This window comes from Larimichthys crocea, chromosome XXIV (genome assembly GCF_000972845.2).
Source record: "Larimichthys crocea isolate SSNF chromosome XXIV, L_crocea_2.0, whole genome shotgun sequence".
NCBI classification, from domain to species: domain Eukaryota; kingdom Metazoa; phylum Chordata; class Actinopteri; family Sciaenidae; genus Larimichthys; species Larimichthys crocea.
The window spans coordinates 8,183,773-8,206,741 of record NC_040034.1 but is presented as its reverse complement, the minus strand read 5'-3'; the positions used below and the strand labels follow the sequence as shown (position 1 = coordinate 8,206,741).

At 42.7% G+C, this 22,969-nt stretch overlaps 1 protein-coding gene across 3 annotated transcripts in view; it reads left to right on the top strand.

Annotated features, from left to right (window-relative positions):
• The window catches only part of luzp1 (leucine zipper protein 1), a 47,628-nt gene that overhangs the window by 11,555 nt on the left and 13,104 nt on the right, over positions 1–22,969 (top strand). For all 3 annotated transcript variants that reach the window (XM_027274506.1, XM_027274508.1, XM_027274507.1), the window contains 5 exons: positions 5,017–5,075; positions 18,407–18,764; positions 18,886–21,172; positions 21,427–22,004; positions 22,125–22,304. In XM_027274506.1, coding sequence (XP_027130307.1) covers positions 18,633–18,764; positions 18,886–21,172; positions 21,427–22,004; positions 22,125–22,304 — 3,177 coding nt within the window. In that variant the 5' untranslated portion in view covers positions 5,017–5,075; positions 18,407–18,632. The remainder of the gene's footprint in view (positions 1–5,016; positions 5,076–18,406; positions 18,765–18,885; positions 21,173–21,426; positions 22,005–22,124; positions 22,305–22,969) is intronic.

The window sequence follows — 22,969 nt, the reverse complement described above, 5'->3', positions numbered from 1 at the left end:
CACATGTGGCGGTGTGTTTTGACTGCCAGGGCAAACAAGGGTACAGCAGAGCTCGATGCCCGTGGCAAAGACTGAGTCTTGCCCACCCACTTGGACAAACTCTCTGTAGTTTTTACCTCCTTGTTTTTACCCTCTAGTAACACATTTTTCGCTTCTCTCTGTCTAAACCTCTTAAAATCGTTCCCATTTCAACCTCCAGTTGCCTCTCTGGTGGCTACTTGTCTTTAAATATTCTCAGCCTTCCTCTCTCTCTCTCTCTCTCTCTCTCTCTCTCATTCCATCTCTTTCTCTACCTCCCTTCCTCTTTCTCCCTCTAGGTGTGGACTGCACTGAAGAATGCAGTTAAATTACTGCTTTATCTGTCCTGCCAGCCAGCTGGATCTGCACTCGCAGCCATGCCAAGCATTTGAGACACAATTGACCTTAAAAGGAAACAATAGCGGCCTATCAATTCTGCTCTGCCAGTCAAGGAATGGCTCACTGCTGCAAGGGCAGGGTCCAGCTCGCACATGCACGCAACACAAGTGTTTGGAAGCTGAACTTTGAAACTGCAGGGAAATGAGAGAATTATGAGAATCATGAGTCCACATGACACAACCCTATTTTGATTAGGTAATTTAAGTTTATTCCAAGTATAAATGTTGTTTTGGAACATCCACACTATATAGAAACACAAAATTAAAGAAATACCAGATTCTTTATGTGTTGGTCAAATGTAAATATATGAATCTTCAGTGTCAAATGCAACCCATGTAACCCGGCCATTTTTAAAGCCTAAACGCCAAATATGCCCTTGTTCCAGTTTATCTGAATATCTTCTGGTTTTAAACTGTTGGTTCAACAAAACAAACAATCTGAAGGTGCCACTTACACTTTACAAAATCATGACGGGGATTTTTCATCACTTTCAGACATTTTATCGACCAAACAACTAGTCGGATTAATCAAAAAATTAAAATAATCATTCTAATCGTCGTCTAAACCTCTGTCAGACCATCATAATTTGAAACACAGATCTCTAATGAGTTATTCGAGAATGTAAAATGTTTTGAAATCCCATTTGTTTGCATGCTGTCTTCAGCAGACAGACCTGTCTAGGTCTTGTTGATTCAAAATAGTGGATTTGACCTTTTTAAGAACTCCTTCACATGCCAGGAGGCTCCTTTTATTGTTAAGCCGCGTAAGCCAACAAAGGTGTTCTGTGACATTAGCAGTTGTCATATTACTGTTGTTGTATAAATGAAAAATAGTCGACACTAATCCGTGGAGTCAGCAGCAGTGAATGCGTGTGTGTGGGAATGCGCTGGCTGTTGTTTTTGTAACAGGGACGCCTGTATCGCTGCGCAGTAAGTCATTAGATATTAAGACAGGTTCTGCAGGTTCATGGTGATTTGAAGAGGTGGATGGTTTTCCAGTTGACAGCTTGTCAGCTTGAAGACAAAATTCTTACTCCACCTTGCCACTCAGCTGGAATGCAAATGGAAGCAGGAGGAATGCTGCTCACAGGCTTCAGTGGCAGCGAGTGAAAAATTGATCCCTCGCTCTATTCTTCTCCGGTGTCGTCCTCCTCTTCTCTTTTGTCCACTCCCGTCGGCCACTTTCTGGATCCACGCTTCCCGTCTCTCCCCATCTTTCGTCTCCATGTGTATCTGCTCTGTCTTTCTCTTGTGCTCCACTCTCTCTCTCTCTCTCTCTATGCATTCTGTTCACCGTGTTTGATTTGGGCATTCCTTTCCTCCCCGAGCAGACAAAACAACCCCAGACCTCTCTGAACTGCAACCCCCAGTGCGCACACACACACACACACGTATGCACACTCTCCCTTCTGCTAATCACACACAGGAAATGGGCTTCCATGCACAACGAAGCCTGCCTGGCCAGTGGAACCCAAGGATGGAGTTTCAGGCCTTGAAATGTTCTCTTGAGGAGGAAATTGAACATGATCTCTCTCTTCCCCCTTCTTTCATTGTCCTTAAATTCCTCTCTTGTTTTACCCGACATGATTTCTCTACCCATCTTTTCTTATGACACTCCTTTTTCCCTCCACACTGCATTTGAATGCATCAATTTTGCTTGGCTGGCACTTTAAAATCTATGAGCATCTGTGCCTTCCCACGTTGAATTTGTAATAATCTTCCATGCTGTTGCTTCCAGTCAGGACACTGTTAGGTTAAAGTGTAGTATATATGAATGTGCATACATGGGTGTGTGTGGCCTCATAGTTATTGTATGTTTGGAAAGCCTAAGTGCTCAAAAGCACACACTGATAACTTATCAACGGCCTTCCATTGTATGTGTGACAAAGATAAACATTACACGATAACATATTTATGTAGAATGAAAAGGAAGTGGATTCCTGCTCTGCTTTACTTTTTTTTATTTTTTTATTATCAAGGTAAGAAATATCATGTTTCTTTGTCATGTTAGCACACTGACTTAGGGTGGTATTGTGCGGTCAGGACCAAACGCTCCAGGAACGATAAATATACAGAGATGTATCTCGGTGACATTGGATGTGTCCTGACAGATAATCCCGTCACATATCAACACAGATTGTACAGGGATGGCGAGCTTTCTCTTTTAGTACAGTGCAGTGCGTAGTAATGTGTCTGTTGTGGAAAAAGGACAGGAGACGGAGGATATTTTAGTTAAAATGGTCAAAAAATACAAATGTAAGCAGAAGAGTCATGAAAGAAAGAGTAGTTCTTCATGATGTATCAGTTTATTGAATCTTCAAATTATTCAAGTTTTCTATGTTTTATTCAGAGTTAAAAGGATTAATTCATATCTGATTCCATTTTTTAGACCTGAAAATGGTTTCAAATACTGTACTAGTTCATAAGTTCAGTTCCTGACACATAAATACATGTAAAGTGGATGCAGTCTGCTGGAAGTGACACTTGCTTTGGAAAAGAAAAGGTGTTAGCTGAGCTGACGACAGATCGAAACCCCGGAGAAAGTGCCACCTCGCACGGTTTCACTTTATTCTGCTGAGTAACGCAATGAATCCTCCCCAACCTGACATGCTGTGTGCGTGAGTGAGAGCGAGGGATGAGAAGGAGACAGCTGGTTTCTGTTTCTGTTTGGTTATGGGTTGGCTAACTGTCTGAATGAATAGCTCGACCCCCCCCTTCTCTCTCTCTCTCACACACACACACACACACACACACACACCAAGAACACACATACAAACACAGACAAACATGTGGCCTCTGGTCACCGGGGTATTTGGCGTCTTCTGAATGGCTAAGAATGTGTTAAATCCCACTTGTAAAATCACATATTTGAATTAAAACGAGGGTTTATCGATCACACGGCACATAAAAAAAAAAAGCTGTCTCTGCACGCAGCAGAGTCACACATTTGGTTTAGTGCAGTGCAGAAGCGTTGTTGTGTAGTGTGAGAATGTCAGATGATTCAGCGAAAAACGGTGTGCCGGTGTCACGCCGCTGCGCTCATGAATTTAACATGACGGAGCTGAGTGCAGAGCAGCAGGGCTGTCTCCTTCCTGTAAAGAAAGGATGTCTAGGAACAAACGGAAAGGATGGCACGGAGAGGAGTTAAGAGTGGCAGGAGCAACTAAAAGACTGATTCTTTCTGTCCATCAGTAGTTGCTTACATAGTCGAACTGTCTTTGAGTACATCACTTGGCTCTACTTTCTAGAGAAAAGCCTCTTTCTGTACCGTTTGCAGACACTGATAACTATTTTTAATCTTTACAGTTATTTAGACCTAAAATCTAGTTGTTCCAGTTGTTTAAATGTGAGGATTTGCAGATTTTCTAAATCATCTGCGGTGACAAATTTAAATATATTTGGGTTTTGGTTTAAAAAGTTTGGACACGAACAGTTTGACATCACCGTATGGAAGACCAAAGAAGCCAAACATATGTGAAACTGACAACTGAAGGGACGTGTTGACAACACATTGTTAACACGTGGGAATTTGACCCATTAGCTACACTATTTTTCACTATTTTCTGACAATTTATAGACTAGTTGGCTTTCACTGTAACAAGAAAGGAAGGAAGGAGGAATGGAACAAAAACTTAAAGCATAAAACTGATAATGAAAAGAGTCGTCAGCTGCAGCCCTACATGTTTTATCTTCTTGTTACAGTAAAAGTTCTAACATCCTGCTGACAAAAACAATTTTGATCCAGAGTCTCCATCATCAGCAGATTGAGTTTGTTTAGTTGTCATAAAACTTTTAAGATGTTCAACATATTTCCATTATTTTGAGCACCTCTTAATAGATCATTGTTTAATGTGTTTTCTGTATCAGAGTGTCCTGTTGCTGCTTACAGTCTCCCCCCTTCCTCCCCTTCCTCCCCCATCCTCCTCCTCCTCCTCCTCATTCCTCCCCTCCCTCTACTTCCCTCTCTCATCCTTTAAATTCAGTCCAGATTCCAGTCTTAAATCTGGATTCTCTGTGCTTAACCAAACATATGGAATGCTACTGTAGTGGAATGCTCCAAGTCTGGGTTGTTTTCTGCGTTCGTGTGTGTGCGTGTGTGTGCGTGTGTGTGCGTGTGTGTGCGTGTGTGTGTGTGTGTGTGTGTGTGTGTGTGTGTGTGTGTGTTTAAACCATGCACATGTTTTGAAGCCGATGAGGGCTTCTAAGATGATGATGATGATGATGATTATGATAATGGTGCGTGTGTGTTTGTGCGTGTGTGTGTGTGTGTGTGTGTGTACCAGTGCCTCCCCAGAGAACTGAATAGGGCCTTCTGTTGTCGTGGCCAAACACTGCTTGTCTGCTCATGCATGAGTCTATTGCAAAGCCTACGAGTGCGTCCCATATCTGAGCTCATTCTTAGTCCGTTAGCTTGACTGTGAACAATCTCCCCTACAGTAATAGCATTGTCAGCGCGGCCGCAGGCTCCAAGGCCTTGCCAACTAACAAACATAACAATAATGGGGGAAAGATGGTATGAGTGTGTGTGTGTCTTGATATCACAATGACCAGTACATTTTTTAACTTTGAGCCCTGCTTGTGTCTTTTTTTTTTACCACAGGATGGAGACTTTGGGAAGAGAAGATTAACAGGCGATAAATAAAAGGATGCATCTAAAATGTAAGTCGTGCCTTCCAGTGCTTTGACTAATGTTGATTTATTTGTTTCTGTGTACACTCACAGGATGTGTGTGGGTCACTGAAAGTCTGCGAAAGTCATCAGACGTGAATGAAAGACCTTTTAAAAATGTCAAATCAAAATGTCCAGTAAATCCAGTAATAGGAGATTTTTGCAGCGATCAATTTACATATTGTGGGTTTTGTATGGTATGCAATCTATCTGCTTTACTCAACACATTTTTGTTTTATTTCTCAAAGAAATATTTAAACATTTTGGGTGTGTGGTTTGTTTGGAGTCAGGAGGTGATTAGCTTAGCTTGACATAAAGGCTGGAAATACAGGGAATCTAAAGCACACACAGTGTCTTTGTTTAATCTGTACAAAATCTCACTAGTACGTCTGTTCTGTGTTATTATTATTTTGTCTTTAGAGATATCCAGGTCAGCTTAAAAAAGCTGCTAAACTAAGCTTATTTCCTCTTTGCTCCAGCTGTGCTCAATATACAGACATGTGAGTGCTGTAGATGTTTTTCATTCTACTTGCAGGATAAAAAGACTAAAAACTATTTCCTTTACTCAAATTGAACTATTCCAAAAAATTCCTCCCCCTCTTGTGCACCAAAAAAAAAAAAAAAAAGAGAATGATTGCATTCTTAAACCTACATACCTGTTGATATGGTATCTGTATGTGTGTTTTGTGTCACCCAGTCAGACAAAATCAATTCAAAGTATTGATAATGTCAATGAATTTCAAATATTTCCTCCCTTTGCTCCTCCACATCTCTTCCTCTCCTTCTTCTTCTTCTTCTCGACCTCCTCCTCTTCCATTTGCCCACCTTTTCCTCCCTTCCTCTCTCCCTCCTCCCCCTCCTCCTCCTCGCTCTCTCTTCCGACCCTCCTCTGCTCTTTGTGAGTCTGTTTCCTGTCGGGCACAAACGCCGGCGCCGAACTTCCTTTCCTGTAGCCTGAAGTCACACAGGAGTGGCACACATATAGATTTTGATGGTACGATATATAGAAAAAATTCTGTTTCAAAATTATAATAGATTCTTAGAATTGATTAGACTCCTAACACCTGGTGTAGACGAGCCTTTCCAGGTACTAAACTGAATATTTGAAATGAACCACAGCACGTATTAACGTATGGGTCAGTGCGCTTCTGCTCTCGGCGACAAGCAGCTGGTGCGTTTCTTCTTTCTTTGTGTAATCAGTCCAGGTTAGTCAGCAGAGACGGTACATGTGTCACCGTCTTACCACGTCGACTCGACTGTCTGTTCACACGACCGTTTAAGGTCAATATGTGGCCAAGGCGTGTTCTGCCCGTCTTCGCTGAGCTGCATTTACATGCGTTTATTATTCCAGATGCTGATTCACATCCTGCTCGAGCTGGATTCGTCCTAAATAGTGCCGAACTAACAGAGACCACGAAAAAACTGACAGTAAAACAGGAAAAGGGGGGGTTCTCATATCAGTGCCCTGCTACTAAAGGCACATGACACTCGTTTTCTCATGATCTCTAGCTTAGCTTAGCATAATGACTGTCCGCAGGGGGAAACTGCTAGCCTGGCTTTGTCTGAAAGTCATTTTCAATTGAACAAACAAGATAATGGTTAAATAAATAAGATTTTACTGAGCCTGAGAGCTGCTTATTGGTGCTTCCAACTGCTGAGCTAACAGTCTTGAGGCTATAGTTTTTAACACGCAGTCTTTTCATCCGACTCTCTTTGCAGTGAAATGGTGCAAGAGCCTCGGTTATTATTATTTGTGAAATATCGGTGACATTTTACGGTGCTGCTTTGTTGCTTGTCTGTTCAGCTGCGTTGGCTTTAGGTCTTCGTGCAAACTGCCTCTTAATAAACCAAAACAAAGTCTCACTTCCTGCACCCTGGAGGCCATTTGAAGGCGTATTCATCCACGCCAGAATCCATTGCTAATTTTTAAATTCAAGTATCCTGTTATGTGTTCAGATATTAAAATGTGTGATCACTTTTTTGTAATGTGAAATGTAATAAGCTCAGATTGGCTGTTGTTTTTTCCCCTGCCCTTTGCAGTGTGACGTCTTTGTTTACTTACAGTAATAGGACAATCTGTACACATTGTATGATTCAGTATGCTTCTGTCTCTCCTCTGATACACAGCTTCATCATTTTACCTCCTGCTCTCCTCCCTCCCTCCATCCTGTAGCCAGTGCTGCATTCCTGCTGCAGTAATCCACTCTGGCAACTACCTGCTCTGCATTCTGTGGAGTCACTCCCCTCATCTTTCTCTCTTTTTCTTTCTCTCGCCTTCTTGTCTGTTTTTTTTTTCTTCTCTAGCTTTATCTTCCTTTGCTTACCTCGCATTATTTGATGCGTTTTGCTCTGCAGTTTTTCTGCTGCTACCACTCTCTCTCCCTCTCCCTCTCTGTTCTGTTTCTTCCTCATCAGAGAGCCACTGAGGTCTCCATTCAGCCGCAGCAGGCAGCTAATGCCAAAGCTCAGGCTGATGAGGCTCTGCCAACCAAACTGTGTATGTATGTGTGCACGTCTGTGTGCATGTGTGCTAGGATGGTGAAGCAGTGAACGAGCAGGATGCCAAGCAGACCGGCAGAAGGTTGTAGGGCTGTACGCTAAGAGCTTTTGATATAGCTGTGAATTGAGGCTGTCGTCAGCCGTCTAAAAAAAAAAGTCCAATCCATCATCACCGACCGAGGTTGATGATCAACTGTTAACTCCTCCTCTGTTAGGTACAGTGGGAAGGACACATAAATTCAGCAGGAAGGCAGGGGGATGAGGATGAAGGGCAAGGAAAGAAAACGGGGCTGGGATGCAGCAGCAGAAATGGGGGTTGTCGTGATATTTAAAGGGGGACACTGACAGAGACTGATGGAAAATAGGACACAAATGAAGGAGGAATGGTGAGATTGAATAAAAATAAGATGGTACTCTCAAACCTTCACGATTTCTTTCATTCTCTTTCTGTTAAATTTTTCTCTTGAGTAATTTCCTCAATTGTGAGAATAAAGTGTCGTAAAGTAGAGTTTACTACTGCTGTGTCATGTGCCTTTTTGCCACAGACTGGTGCTTGGTTTACGCCCTTTACATTCTTTAACCCAGTCCACCTGGGATGGGAAAAAAAAAATGGGTGTGAGGTAGCACTCTCACCATAAATCTCACCTCACTGCTCAGATAAGCCTGTTAATGCATCGTGGCAGCTGGTGTATAGTTACCTTTCTCAGTGTGTCTGCAGGCGCTTCAGGCCAATGACACTCTGCAGACACAGATCATGGCTCTGTTATCTTCTGACTGTAAATGAAGTGTTCCGTTTTTTGAGTTTGAGAATAGTCTGAAGTCAGGTGTGTATCTTTGCTGAGGCTGCATTTTCAGTTTAATCTGAAATAAAAGCATGCTTTAAATATATTTTGCCAATCTTGCAATGTTAAGAAAACTAGATCACAGCAAATGCAAATCTTTCCGCCAGATTTCACAGAATATTTTTAGGTTTTTAGACATGCTCTGAGACAAACAGGCAATATTATCTTATCATTCTTCACCTCTCTCTTAACCTTTGTCTGTCTGCCTGCCTCGTCTCATTCTGCCTGACTCACGCTTATTCAGACAGGCTCTTAGTTACCCGTGTTGACTCTAACAAGTGTCATCATGTTGTGATGTTTTTATGTTCTCTTATCAGCGTGAAACGGTGACACACACATTCCTGCTCCGGCAGTTTATCATTGCAAACAACTGCATACATCCGTGTGTACTCATTCAGTCACATAATGCTTTTGCTGACGCCTGCTGATACCTTGAGAGCGCTTGAACAGCTGTTGAGCTTAGCTTTAAATAGGTAGCTAGTGTTGGTCCTCAAAGAAAATGCTGCGTTAATAGAAGGTCAAAGAGTTTCGGTACAGTGGAATTATTCGGCTGAAATTTCCAATTTTTCTGAACATCTTGTAATCCATGTAGACTTAAAAACTCAGATTAAATAAAAACTGTGATACATATGAACGCATAACAGACATTTTTATGAGGATTCCTTACTACTAGCCTACTCAACACATGCCTACATTACCCACAATACAACTTGCTTGAGATTCAGGTGTGTTATGATTGTAACTGCTAAAAATATCCTTGGCATTTGTGGACAATCCGATCAGTCAGCATATGTGCGGATACAAAGCTAATATTGGTTGATATGTTGGCGCAGTGGATTAGTTGAACAGACAAAGAGTTTGTTTTCTTTGCCCATCTCATCCTGTATTTACGCCAGCAGAATTGAATGAAGACCCAGAAGGGTTGAAACATTCATGCCTTTTTCAGTCAAATAAAGTTTTTTTGGAGCTGAAATCCTTTATGTGAACACTCTTTTGTTTCTTGTTGTTTAAAGGCCCTCTGTTTCTTTCTCTCTCTTGTTTTCTTCTCTGATCTTCTCATCTAGTCACTGCTCATATTAATGTCATTGTGTGGTTGGACAGTTTCATCTCCTACTGGAGTCTTCCTGTCTATCACTTAACAACTGGGACTTCTTGTGGTTTCAGTCCACAAGATAGCAAATAATACACGCATGCATAGGTCAATAGAGTTTACTGATCCATAAAGTCTGAAATTTGTAGTTTGAATTTATTGTTTTGTGTGTGTGTGTGTGTGTGTGTGTTTTAAGTTTTAATTCTCTATGCAAAACATGTTCTTTCATCGCAGCTGCTTTAATAAGATTTTACACTTGCATGTGTCTTTTATGGACACATGACTTACTCTCCTTTTTTTCCCTCAGCGTGACTGATTTATTGCATTTTTTTCACCCATGTTCCCGTCTTATCAGATACTGCATGTGCAGTCCCTAAATAACTAATTTGTTTCGAGATTTTTTTCCATACTGATCATTAACATTTTATTGTCTCTCCCACGTTTGAACCGTCCATGTGCTTTTTGTTAGCATTTCCCACAATGCATCCCACTGAAGCGGTTCAGCTCAGTTCAGTCCGGGGTTTAGCTGCACTACAAAACAACACAATCTGCTCTCCTAATCAGTACCCCACTCCTGTTTGCACCAGTGTCTTGTGTGGAGTGTTTTTGCTTGTTTACGGTGTCAGTGACCCCTGATCCAAAACACAGAGGGCAGCAGGCTGAAGACATTCTGGGGTAGAGTTGGGAAATGTTTCATGGAAACATGACAGCAAGTTACATGAGACATAAATCTGTGTTTTCATTAATAACAAGTGAATTGCCAAACTTGTGTTTGTTTACACGTTCAGAAAGTTTTGCATGCATTTTCTTATCATCTTAGTAAAATGTATAAATAATAGCAGTTAAGGTTTCGGACAGGCAGCCAGTGGACATTTTAGTAAAGGTCTTGGAGGTTTGTACTAATATGGTCAAAGTTGATCGTGGCTGATGATGTGTTGAAATATACTGTAAACATTGTCATTTTCGCAGTCATCACTTCTTTGGAAACACTGACTATTTGCAGATGTGTTGCCTACGCTCAAAAAAAAATGTAAAAATTAAAATGTGTCACACTGTGCAGCAATTTTGTGTCAGGGTGCCTCAGTGTGACTGTCCATGGAAACGGAGAGCAGAGCATGAGTGTGAAGAGAGTAGGAGGAGGAGACTGACCTCTCACGCGGGGGACGCAAGGGGTCAAAGAATTTGGACTGCAGACAGTTCTTTGAGCACATTTTTCTCCTACAAGGATAAAGACTCACCGCGTGATCAGAGCTGACTGCAAAGTCCACTTGTATCTAATTGGCCGTTAGACATATTGACACACAGGCTGAAATTATTAGTCAGTTAATCAATCAGTTCATTGACAGAAAAATAATCTTTAACTATTCTTACAGATAGGTAATATTTGTTTATTGTTATTTTATTAACAAAATATTTGCTCCAATTCTCTCTCTCTTTTTTTTTTAGCAATTCAAACTGAACATCTTTGGGTTTTGGACTGTTAGTTAAACAGAACAAAATATTTTTTGATGTAACCCTGGACATTTTTTTAGTCTTTTACATCAGAATTTATTCTGAAAACAAACATTGGTTGCAGCCTTAAATGACGCAAGGCCAGCGTCGAGTCCCTACCCAACTTGAGACTGAACATAATTTAGATAATTTAGTATTAAATCTAGGTTACTAGGAAAGGATTGGACTCATGAAGTCCTCTAATCTGTAGTGTCACCTGCCATGTACATCCATCCATCCATCCATCCATCCATCCATCCATGGCACTAATCCCTTCCTGCCTGCGCTGTGTTATAGTCTATATATCTATCAGAGCTGATTACTCACTGGGTAGTATTTTCGGGTACCACTGTTTTAAATAGAGCATCTAATATCCTTCCCCTGCTCTGCTTCTTGGTCACAGCAACCGTGACTGTTGCATGTAATCCAGTGTGTAGTGCTGATATCTGATCAAGAACATGCTCCAATTTACTGCTATGCCGCCGAGCTGAAAAGCTCTGAGGGCTTTGAGTTTGATTCAAGTTACATCTGCAATTAGGTCATAAACAGAGAAGCCCAAAGTTTGTGTAGAAACATCATACTGTTCCATGAAAGCTGACAGGTCAGACACTGTAAGTACTCAGGCTTTTCTCTCTCACTCTGCCATGTCTCATACCCCCCTCCCTTCCAGCCCTCTCTGACATTTCTCATTCCCCTCCCCATATTTCCTCTCTCTCATCTTCTTATGCCCCCGTGCACATGCGGGGTGCTGGATTTAAGCCCCAGCAACAAGACTCTTGATGTAGACAGACAGGGGAGGAGGGTAGGAGAGACCTTGAAAAGGCTCTGGGTTACTGGGCTAGGACCGGGTAGAGAGAGAGACTGTTACTTTCCAGCCAAGCTTTTAGACCAAAATTGGTCATTATGTGCACATAAATGTTTATCGTGCTTCACCTTTTTATCTTACTGACCTAAGTGTGTTTGAAGTTTTACTTTGTTTCACTTTCTTTTTTGGGTTACAGAAGAATAGTGCATTGTGATAAAGCATATTTATTATTGTAACCTTTTATAATGCCGCGTGTGTGTATACTTTTATTGCATCAATAATTTGGGGGGGAGCTTACACATTTCTATGTGTGGACAACCTCTCCTGTTCTTCTGTTTGCTGCTCCTGCACCTCACTGGGGTTGGTTGTTCACATTATCTACTGTCTCTGCAAAACACAGTTATTACCATGTGTCAAACCTCTAGGAACGATTAATCAAGTTATTATTTATACTTGAAGTCATTCAGAACCATGTGTCAAAAAACCTGAAAGACATTTAGTTTATTATCATAGTAGACTATTGATGCCAATTCATTTCCTGCCAATCTTATTGATTTTTTTCAGCTCTTTTTAATGTGTTGTGCAAACTCTGATTGACATCTACTCGAGTAAACCTCATGGTTTGGCAATCCAAAGATTTTTGAATAAATTCACAAAATTATTATTTTCACATCCTACTGATCTATGTCCAAGCCAGACAATCGCTTCCCCATCCAACAATAGACTTTTTCTTTTACTGCTGTTTTCGTTTTTCCTCTTTTCTTCCTTCGCTCTCTATTTTGGGATTGTGTCTTAAATTGTAAAATTAGTTCAGACTGTTAACAAATGACAGGAAATCCAGACTGGAATGAAGCTAAGTGTCCATGCTGAACATTTCAAATTACTGGCAGTCAGGCCTTGGGGAGGAAAGACCCTCAAGAGTAATGGAGGAAAACTGTGGCGTAACAACTCAGTTCAGTATTTTGCTTTGAGTCTATTTTAAAGCGGGGATTTAATAACTAGTGGAAGAGAGTGAAAAGAAAAGGAAATAGTGTCACAAAGGAATATTTAAACACTGAGTGATGCTTCCCCTGACAAGTAGAAAGTAGACGGCAACTGCTTTGGAGTTGTAGCGGTATTGTGGTTAACTTGCATGTCCTCTTCCATAAACATATCTATTTTTATACCAGAGACAATGTTTTGTTTACCCACTTTTTCACCACACGTCATTACTAAGAATACACTACAGTAAGTGGCCATTTCACCCAGGAACTTAAGGAAAAATGCACGCAAAGAAGGTATTCCCCATCCCATTTCAGCTTGTTCTAATGAACCAGCTACATGACCTTCAGTTCCTTATCCATTTTTCTGCTGAAATGCAACACCGCCTTTCATTTCTTTACCATTTTTCCAGAAGCGGTGCAAAACTGAAAGGGTGAAAAAAAAAAAAAAAACAGAGAAAAAAGTAACATGACAGCACAGGAAACGACAAACCGAACATTATGGGATGCCGGTTTTCCCTTTCTTGGAAAAATGGAAAAATGCAGGCCAAGCATCAGGTCTCCACCATCTTGTGGCTTCCAGTGCTGCGCCAGCATCCATCCACTGCAACCGTCCCTCCTCAAACACACACACACACACACACACACACACACACAAACACATATACACGAAGTCACACATTCACATACACCAACTGGCAAAAATCTCCTACATGAAGATGCGGTTGAGGCATTTTGATTGGACTCTGGCCCTTTATTAACTACCGTTTATGAGGCAGAAGAGCTTCAAACCCATAAGTTCCAACCTAACGTCAAGTGCAATAGAGAGGGGATTTTTTTCTTTTTCTTTCCTTCCTTCTCTCTTTCATGGAGAGAACAGAATGTACTGAAGGCAACAGGCAGGCAGGAAGAGAGTGGCTAAAGCCCTAATGATATGGTGTATGATTGTAACCTTGGTGTGTGTGTGTGTGTGTGTGTGTGTGTGTGTTTGAGAGAGAGAGAGAGAGCAAGTAGAGTGGATGGACCTCTTCTTCAAAGTTTTTCTTCAAAGTCTGTTTGGTGTCGTCGGTCCAAGACAAAATGAAGCCCCACTGTTTCTTTGTCCTTCCCGTCCTCTTGCATGCATCACTGTCTGGCTGTACCATCTCATCTTTCCAAGCGTGTCAGTCCTCGTTTTCTCTTTTTAGAGATGCGAAACACTTTGGCATGAAAGTTGTACACATGCTCACAAACTCACAAAGTCACGTTCAGAGAGATTTTTTTTGGATATTGGGTGATCAGTTTTGCATGTGTCAACCTACGCCACCTGCAGCAAAGGAAAGCTATAGCACAGCCAGTTTAGACGGTGTTGCCCCCTGCAGGCAAAGAAAGTAATAACTGCTGCAGTTTTAACACTTGCTCCTGCAGTACTCTGTCCGGTATCCCAGTCAACAAAACCTACACATTTAAAATGCAAAATATAAATCCAGTTGTAACACTCCCTGTAATTGGCACACATGTGAACAACGATAGGCCGATATGATGCCCAGGTTTAACTGTAACTACAATTCTGCACCTGAACCTAGCTACGGGTGCTATGCATCAGGGAAGAATTAACCCAAAAGGGGTCCCCTGAAAAAAGCAATAGCTGTGAGTCTCTATTGACACTCTGGTTTCTCCTACTGTCTGTGCATTTTATGTATTGCTTACTAAGAAGTATTGGATTTGGATTAACCACAAATCTATTAAGTTAAATGTACTATGTGTGCACAAGTGATCATTATACAGACATTACCTTAAGGACCTTTTTAAAGACATATAGTAATAACAAAGTTTCAGTTAATTTAACTACCAGAATCGCCTGACTCACGTGGTGCATCTGGAACAATTGGGAGCCCTGAGGGTTTGAGGCCCCAGACCAGTCGCCTTCTTTAGCCGGATGAATATCCCATGTTCCTGGCTCATTTTTCTCCTTATGCTAGGAGTAATGTTTCTGGCACTTTCTTTCATACCTGTCTCTTCAATCAGTTCACCTCACATTGTGCTCAGTCTCTAACCACAGAGACCACAGACGTATTCAGGTAGAGGTCATCTCAAGCCAACTGTACTCTGGTAGCATACACTCTCACTGCCGATCAACACTCTCAGTGCCCTGCTTCTCACAGCAACAGCAGTAGGAGTGCAGATGTTCTTGAAAAGGTCAAGTAGGGAACTTCCTCTCCAGATTTCAGGAAGAGGAAGGTGCCAGAGTCATACAGCGTAGTCAGCCAGGGCTTGGTTTGAGCTGTGTTCTCTTTCATTTATATGGGGTTGCGAGTTTTGTTACAGATGCTGTATAAGCTTGTATACGCACATATGTTTGCCACCCAGTCAGACCAACAACTGTGGAAAAGACAGTCGACAATTGTTGAATAGAAAACTGTTGAATCACTGGAATGTCTTTGACTGAAATCAAATCTGGACTCCCAATTGTCCTTATCTCATCTGATGCTCAAGGAAGACTAAAGCAAAACCTTAGAACACATTTTTATAGACTCCTTGGGCTCGGGCCATAAATCCCAGACAATGCCCTGGTTAGGAATGGGCTTGGAGAGCCTGTCAGTGGCCTGGTTAAGAGCAGACAAGGCTGAGCGAGGGACTGGCAGTGCCCTGGTTAGTCCGTCATTAGGAATGTGTCTGCATAAAAGGGGTCAGTTCCTCTGCCTCACAGCTCCCCTGCAGGTTTTCCATAATTGCTAAACAACGCACAGAACAGAGGAATGAAACTGTGTTTCAGTTTGAGTCGAGTTCAGAATACCTGCCATAATTTCTTCCCTTCCTTTTCCATGTTTGTCAAACCCTTTTCTTAACCAAAGAACCCTTTCCTTTTCATGCCACAGCCAAGATGAATAATAAACATAGGAGTATCCCCATGAGCCATGACTATCTAGGTGTGGAAAATCAAAGAAATACAGGAAAATTAAGGTTTGTGAAAACTATTCTACTATCTGTGGGCCCTAAATGGAAGAAATTCATGGCCTATGACTAAATACTGATGTCCTACACTCATCCATCATTTCCTCAGCTCTAATCTCTTGCCTCTCCCTTTTCCTCTGCCGCCCTGCATCTTTTCATTTGTTGCCTCCTCCTTTCCATCTCACCCACCAACCTTCTTATTCCCTCCTGTCTTGTCCCAAATGTAGCTAATGAGCCCCTAGCCCTGTGATAAGTGAATCAGGTATGTTGATTGGTTTAGCAGAGGCGGGCCCTTGCCAGAGTCGCTTTGCACGCACCGCCGCCCCTTAAAAGCGCCCACTTGGCCGTGCTGGTGTGCGTGTCTAAGAGAGATGGAGGGGAGAGATGAGGGAGGGAGGTAGAGAGCTGGCAAAGAAATAAAGAAAGAATGAAAGGAGAGTTAGGCAGCTTGCCAAGACAGGAGTAGCTGAACCTAGCGAAATGCCATCATTAACCAGGACGGGGTTCAACCAAAGCTGTTTCTAAAGTTGTCGAATTTTCTAAAAATTGTTATGGTGACCAAAAAAACAAGCTTAAGATCACAGCAAAATGTGTTAAAGGCAAAATAATAAAGATGAAGAAAAGGTCAGTGTCAGGACAATAGGACCACCAAATTTGAAAAAGGTGCCTTCTAGTTTTAGGGTGTTTTTTCAGTGGTTACATTTTTCCTGAGCTGCATAGTGCAGTGTGAAGACCTGTCATGAAGAACTGAACCAGTAAGCACTCTGCTTTGAATGGTTATATGGGAATTTTTCATGGCATTTTTACTCTACTGGAACAGGATCAGACAAGACAGGTTTGGATCACTGCAAGCACCTCAAGACAACAGGGGAAAAAAACTGGTCTACAACTCCCTTAACAAGCCACAGCTGGGCAAAGCTAATGCAACATAAAATGACTAAGGTGTTTTGGCAATCAAGTGGACAGCTAGGCTAGCAGTTTTCTCTCCAACATTTTCCTCATTTCTCTTTTTCCCTACTCCCTCTTCAACCCATGTACATCGCAGTATTTCTTTAAAGTGTTGTACTCCACTGAGAAGATTACCAAACCACCAGACCTCATGAAAGTAAAGAATAATTAAAACGCTACAGCTAAACGCTTTGAGTTCACATTGTGCTTTTTCATAAAGTAATCGTTGCCATATTGACTTTCAAAGCTTATTGCCTTGGTTTAATGCTCAACAAGACATTTAATGAATTGTGGGAAAAGTGGTTTGGGGTTTTTACGCCATATGAAACGATAGAAAATATATAAAACTACGCTGGAGTAAACCATAATGGCAAGCTATACCTTGTTGTATATTATGTACACACATAGTTCACACAGATGAAAAGATTGAGAAAATTTACTGCCTTGGTTGGTTTGTGTTTTTACAGTAGTAAAAGTTAGTTAATGTAAAGGAAAACTACAGTAGTCTTAGTGGTTTGTAGCTACAGAAAGGCCATCTTTGAACATGGTACTGTAGACAAGGAGAAAGAGGACGCATGGAGCTGGCTGTCGAGGGGGGGGGTCGATAAGTGATGATGTGTGCAGATGTTATGTCCTACCCTCAGGTCGATATTTCCGTGCAGTCGGTGGGGGAAGCTCGGCAGGATAACGGGGGGGAAGGGGAGTGATGGGATTTAGAAAGAGACGGAAACACGGCTACGTGAATCATGCATGAGACAAAAGCTTCAGCTGTTCGATTTACGGAGGCTTTGCTGACGGGGCATATTGTGGTGTGATAATGAATGCTCTCATCGCATAGAGCCCTACTCTGTCCACAGATACGAACTGGTACATTGTAATTGCTGCAGAAACATACAGCCTTTGAGATAATTGCACTGATTAACAAGACAAAGGACAACACGGCCAAATATCCTTTTTTTTTTATTGCGTTTCTTAAAAGTCTCATCAGAGCTAATTTATTTCTCCCTGTTGGTGTAGTGTTGTGACGGGCCTCTGGTGTCGTGGTTGTCATGGTGACGGCTGTGTATGTGTGCAGATGGGGGTATGTGAAGGAGACCTGTGTTATTGAGATACGCTGCTGTCAGCAGAAGCAGGCAGGCGAGCATAAATCGATGTTGGATACAACAACAAGGAGAAGACAAAGTGTGTGTGTGTGTGTGTGTGTGTGTGTGTGTGCAAGCCTGTGCAGGTATGTTGAAACCCCCATACACATGGCTGCATGTAAGCAATGCCACCACCATCTCCTTCGTAGGACAGGCAAGGTGAAATACATGATGGTCCAAGGGCAGGAAGGAACAGAGGTGCAGTTTGGGTATTATGTCCATTTAATGCGCGCTCGATTGTCATGATAATGAACGGTACCTTTGCCACATGTCTCTTTTAATGAAAGGATGTCAACTTACCACATGGTGATTGATAATCTAAATCCTGGTCATATAATTATATGTAGCAGAGCAAAGCCAAATTGTGTGTGTGCGCATCTTTATTATACATGTATGAGCTATTAAACCTCATTTAGCCTTGTCCCATGGTTTGTGTCACAGCAATTAGATGTATGCTGTAGTAAGCTGACTGTTCTTTGCTTCGATGTGCAGTCCTTTTCCTCACTTACTGAGCTATCTTTTGAGAATGCAAATGACTGTCATTTAAAAATTACGGATGACTAAGTGTTATTTCCTCTCTCCCTCCTACAGATGACAGATTCATCTCCTAAACACCACTCCGAGGGAACTTGAAAGTCTTAAAGCAACAGTGACAAAAACAAAGCTAGACAGACCGCAGAGTGAAAAGTGTATTTCCCCTAGAACCTAAGGGACTTGATATCACCACCACACAAATGTGGACCTCCCAAAACGTTGTCATCAAATAATTTGAACAACAAAAGAAACACAATAGAAATAACACACACAATTTGTAGCCATGTCTGACCATAAAGACATGACACATCGCCACCTGCGACACAAGCTGCAGAGTCTCGGCCGAAGACTAGATGAACTGGAAGAAGCAACCACCAAGCTTCAGAAGTCTGAGGATGAGCTACTTGACCTGCAGGTCAGTACTGGTTGACATTGTGTTTGTTTGTGTGTGCATTTCAGGAGGCAATGAGTAGGAAAAGGTGGAACAGAAATCCACTGCATGAATAGATTAATGACTGGTTGAACTTTCTCTACAGGACAAAATCATCCAGGCAGAAGGCAGCAACTCATCCCTGCTTGGTGATGTGGAGGTCCTGAGGAAATGTCTCTTAAAAATCCAGGGTAAGGATGAAGAGGTACGCAAAGCTGAGGACCTCTGCCGTACAGTCAGAGAAAAACTGGAAGAGGAGGAAAGCCTCACAAAGGACCTAAAAGCTGAGATTGAACGTCTGCAACGGAGGATGGCCGAACTGGAGAAACTGGAAGAAGCTTTTGGGAAAAGCAAGTCTGACTGCAGCCAGCTCTGCCTAAGCCTCAATGAAGAGAAGAACTTGACTAAGAAGCTCTCGTCTGAGTTGGAGGCCCTCAAAGCACGGTTGAAAGAGATGGAGGGATCTGAAGCAAAGCTAGACAGAGCAGAGCAGGCTTTGGCTATGGAGCTTGAGAAACTCAAAGGATTCACCCAAGCCTTTGTGAGTGAGCGTAAGAGGCTACTAGAGAAACAGAGAGATGATGAGAAGATCATTCTAAAGCTGACAGAAAAATTGGAGCAGCAGAAGAACCGCCTTGGCATGTCAGCAGACCCTGGTCGTGCAGACTTCATTAGGTCTCGAATTGAGGATGAGCTTTCATCCACGGGGCTCCTCACGAGTAAACTAGCCGGACGAAAAAAGAGCCTTGATTACTTGAAGATGGCCGATGACATCGGTCTTATGAACAAATCTGAGAATGAAAAGAACAGTGGTCTCGAGGGCTCGCAGGAAGAAGATAACAAAGTAAAGGAGCTGACACAGGAAGTCGAGAGGCTGAAGAACCGCCTTAAACAACTGGAAATAGTGGAGGAAGATCTAAAGAACTCAGAGTCCAAAAATCATGAAATTAATGATAAGTTGCAGATCGAACGAAACCGGGTTTGCCAACTAAGCGAGCAGGTGGAACAGCTCAGGATGCAGCTGTGTGGGAAAGGTGGAATTGGAAGAAATGGAACCAGTAATGTGGATAAACATGGCAATGGAAGCACTAACATTTGCCCCAACAGCCCTGCTAAAGTCCTGGAGAATGGCAAAGCTGAAAATGAGGAGATTATTGCTAAGGGAGGTTTCAGACAAGAGAAACCCAAATACAGGATTCCTGCAACTGTCTCAGAGCCAAGTTCCCCGAAACACAGGAACAGGGAGCTCTCTCCTCAACATAAGAGAGAGACCAAGCTGAGGAGCAAAGAGCCGAGCCACTCAGAGGAAAGCTCTCCTAAGTCTGCGAGGAGAGCCCTTAGTCCCGCTCACAAGAGTAGAAGGACACCCAAAACCCCAACTACTGCATTTTCATCTGATAACGGAATAAGAGACACAGGACGAGGAACTGAGGAAAAGACAAGAGGACCCAGTCACTACTCTATGAATACACATTCTAGTGATATTAAAAAAGCGTCTGTTCTTAGTCGCTACCCTCCAGCGGCTAATGACCAGAAGCCACTGAGGACAGCTCACAAACAGACTGATGGGGAGACTAAAAAGAGCAGAGTAGAAAAGTTCTCAAAATTATACGTTGGTAGTGATAGTGAATCGAACAACTCTGATGTAGTGCCTGATAGTTCCAGTAACATCAACAGTGTCTCTGCTTTAGAGAAGGACACAGCGTCTGCCTCAGATCAGGAGTCAACAGACCAGGTTCAGGAATCTGTCTCTGTATCTGTCGCCTCCACCCTGTCCAAAGCCAATGGATCCTACACAGCCTACAGATCCCAAGTCTCTTCACTGCTGCCCAATGACCAGGGATCAGAGGGACATTCATCTGCCTCTGAAACCGAATCTACTGGTTCAAGGCCCTCTGAACCAGATCCTGTAACTGAGACAACTACTACAACAGTAAGCAGTAGGACTTCAACCTCTAGATACCCAAGATACTCCCATGTTCAAGACTCACATTCAGAGGGCTCTTCTACCAGGAGCTCATTTGATGAGGAGCTCCACAGCAGAACACCGTTAGCCGAGGGAGGCCACCAGGGGCCCACACATACTGCATCAGGGATTGAGATCCAGCGAGTGTGCAGCCCACGTGAGGCACTGAGGTCTAAAGCTGTCATCAAACCTGCGATTGTCGAGATTGATAGGAAGGAAGTGATGATTTCAGAGCCTTTGTCTACAAATGGCAAACCCAAAATCTCCACCAAGCCTATGGTGACGAGCACTAGTAAAATGACCAGTAGTATAACCATCTACCCCAATGACCCAAGCTCTTCCAGAACCAGCAGTCGCAGCAGCAGTGTGTCCAGTGAACCCTTACCGATTAAAGAACGCCACACCTCCACCAGTAACATCCTTATAGGTGAGTTTTCACAATTCACAAACTAGTTTTTCGTCAGTAAACACATTCAGTGAAGTTCATTGAAGATGTTACAGTAAAGACAGCATCAGCTCCAGTTCACACAAGCAAGAACGTCATTGTAAGCATTGTAAAGCTCTTTGCTGTCAGAAATCTCTGGCATTGTGCTTGTACAATAGCGTACACAGCGGACAAAGAATAGGACAAAGAATAGGCAATATTTCTATTTTACTGAATTCTGAAATCTTTCTTTCCAGGCCCCAGCAGTGAGCACCATGGCAGCATCTCCGTCCCGTATGAGATCTCCATTCCCAAGAGTGAGATCACCTTGCGGCCATGCCAGGACCAAGACTGTGGGGTAGACAACCACAATGATTCCTCATCAAGGTCCAAACTCCACAACACCACCACCAGCCACCTGTGCTGCCAACGCAGCAACTTCAGCCTCCAGTCCCCGGACACCATCTCAGCAGACTTGAACGACACAGAGTCAGGCTTCGAAAGCAGCAGCAGCAGTAGCACCACCACGGTCACCAGCTGGAGACGCCAAAGACAAAGCCAACACTCCCAAGAAGATAGTTTACCAGACATGAAGAATGTTACTGTGAGAAGTACCTGGAAGAACCGGGGCACTGGGTCTGTGGATGAGCCAAGCCAGGGAAGAGGAGGTACAAAGACGATGGCTGATGGTGGATCAGAGGATGAAACAGAAGTGGCAACAACATGGAGGGCTTACAGGGCAACTACCTTTGATACAGAAGAAACGATAAACAGTGGAACAGGAGCTGGTGGGAATGCTGAGGCCCAGAAGGGAGCCAAGCCATCCCCTGCAGAGGTGAGATAATAAATAAGTGAATGACACAAAATCTTGAGTTGAGAATGAATAAATTGTAGGATAGGATTGAACAACATCATAGCTGAATGACATAGCTCTTTTTGTCACTTCTTGTCCCAGGTATACATGCGTAGGATCAACAGCGTGGTTACTAACACTAGAGAAGTCGAGGAACCAGGGATACGCAAAGGCAAATGCTCACAGTCTCCCACAATGGAGGCAGGAGGTCTGGGAAGGGTCCTACCCCACGCACCTGTTACCTCTCAGTCCTGGGGCCGATCATACACACAGCAACCACAGGTAGGACAACCAACTTGCTAGTCTCATAAGACTTTCATAAGTGTTCTTTTCAAATGATGCAGGTGTATTTATTGTGTTTTGACAATGTGTAAAGACAACTTGGTGTCAACAGAAGCTCAGAGAAAGAAGTTTTCTTCCTGCAGTAGTCTTCATCATTATTACATGGTCTTTTGTCTCCATTAGTATGAGGTCTAGCTTGAGGCGGTAGGCTCAAACATTTCTGGCATAAAAAAAAGCCTGAGCTTTTACTGCAGAATGTGGCTTTTAAATTGCTCTGCATTGCTATACAGGTGAAAGTATTATCGCACCACTCTGCAAATAGTTTTGTCTCAAAGATAAAAGTCCAGAAAGTACAACCGCAGGGTTGAGCTCCTGGTGTGTCCACTTTGCATGAGAGCTCAGCTTGTATTTTTCCCTGACGCCAGGCTCTGCAACTTCAAGCTTAGCACAGCACTTCTCTATGCCCCACTCCTGCTGCCCCAGTAAGCACAAAGAGAAAAGGGTGGGACAAAAAAAAAGGGAGGATGGAAATGAAAAAGACCTCAACAGGGGGAAAAGAAGGTTAGGAAACCTCAAGGAGAAGAAAATAGCTTTCTTCTATTTAAATGTGCCACCACATTACACTCTCTGCCCCTGCCAGGCTGCATTGGTATTCTACACAAACA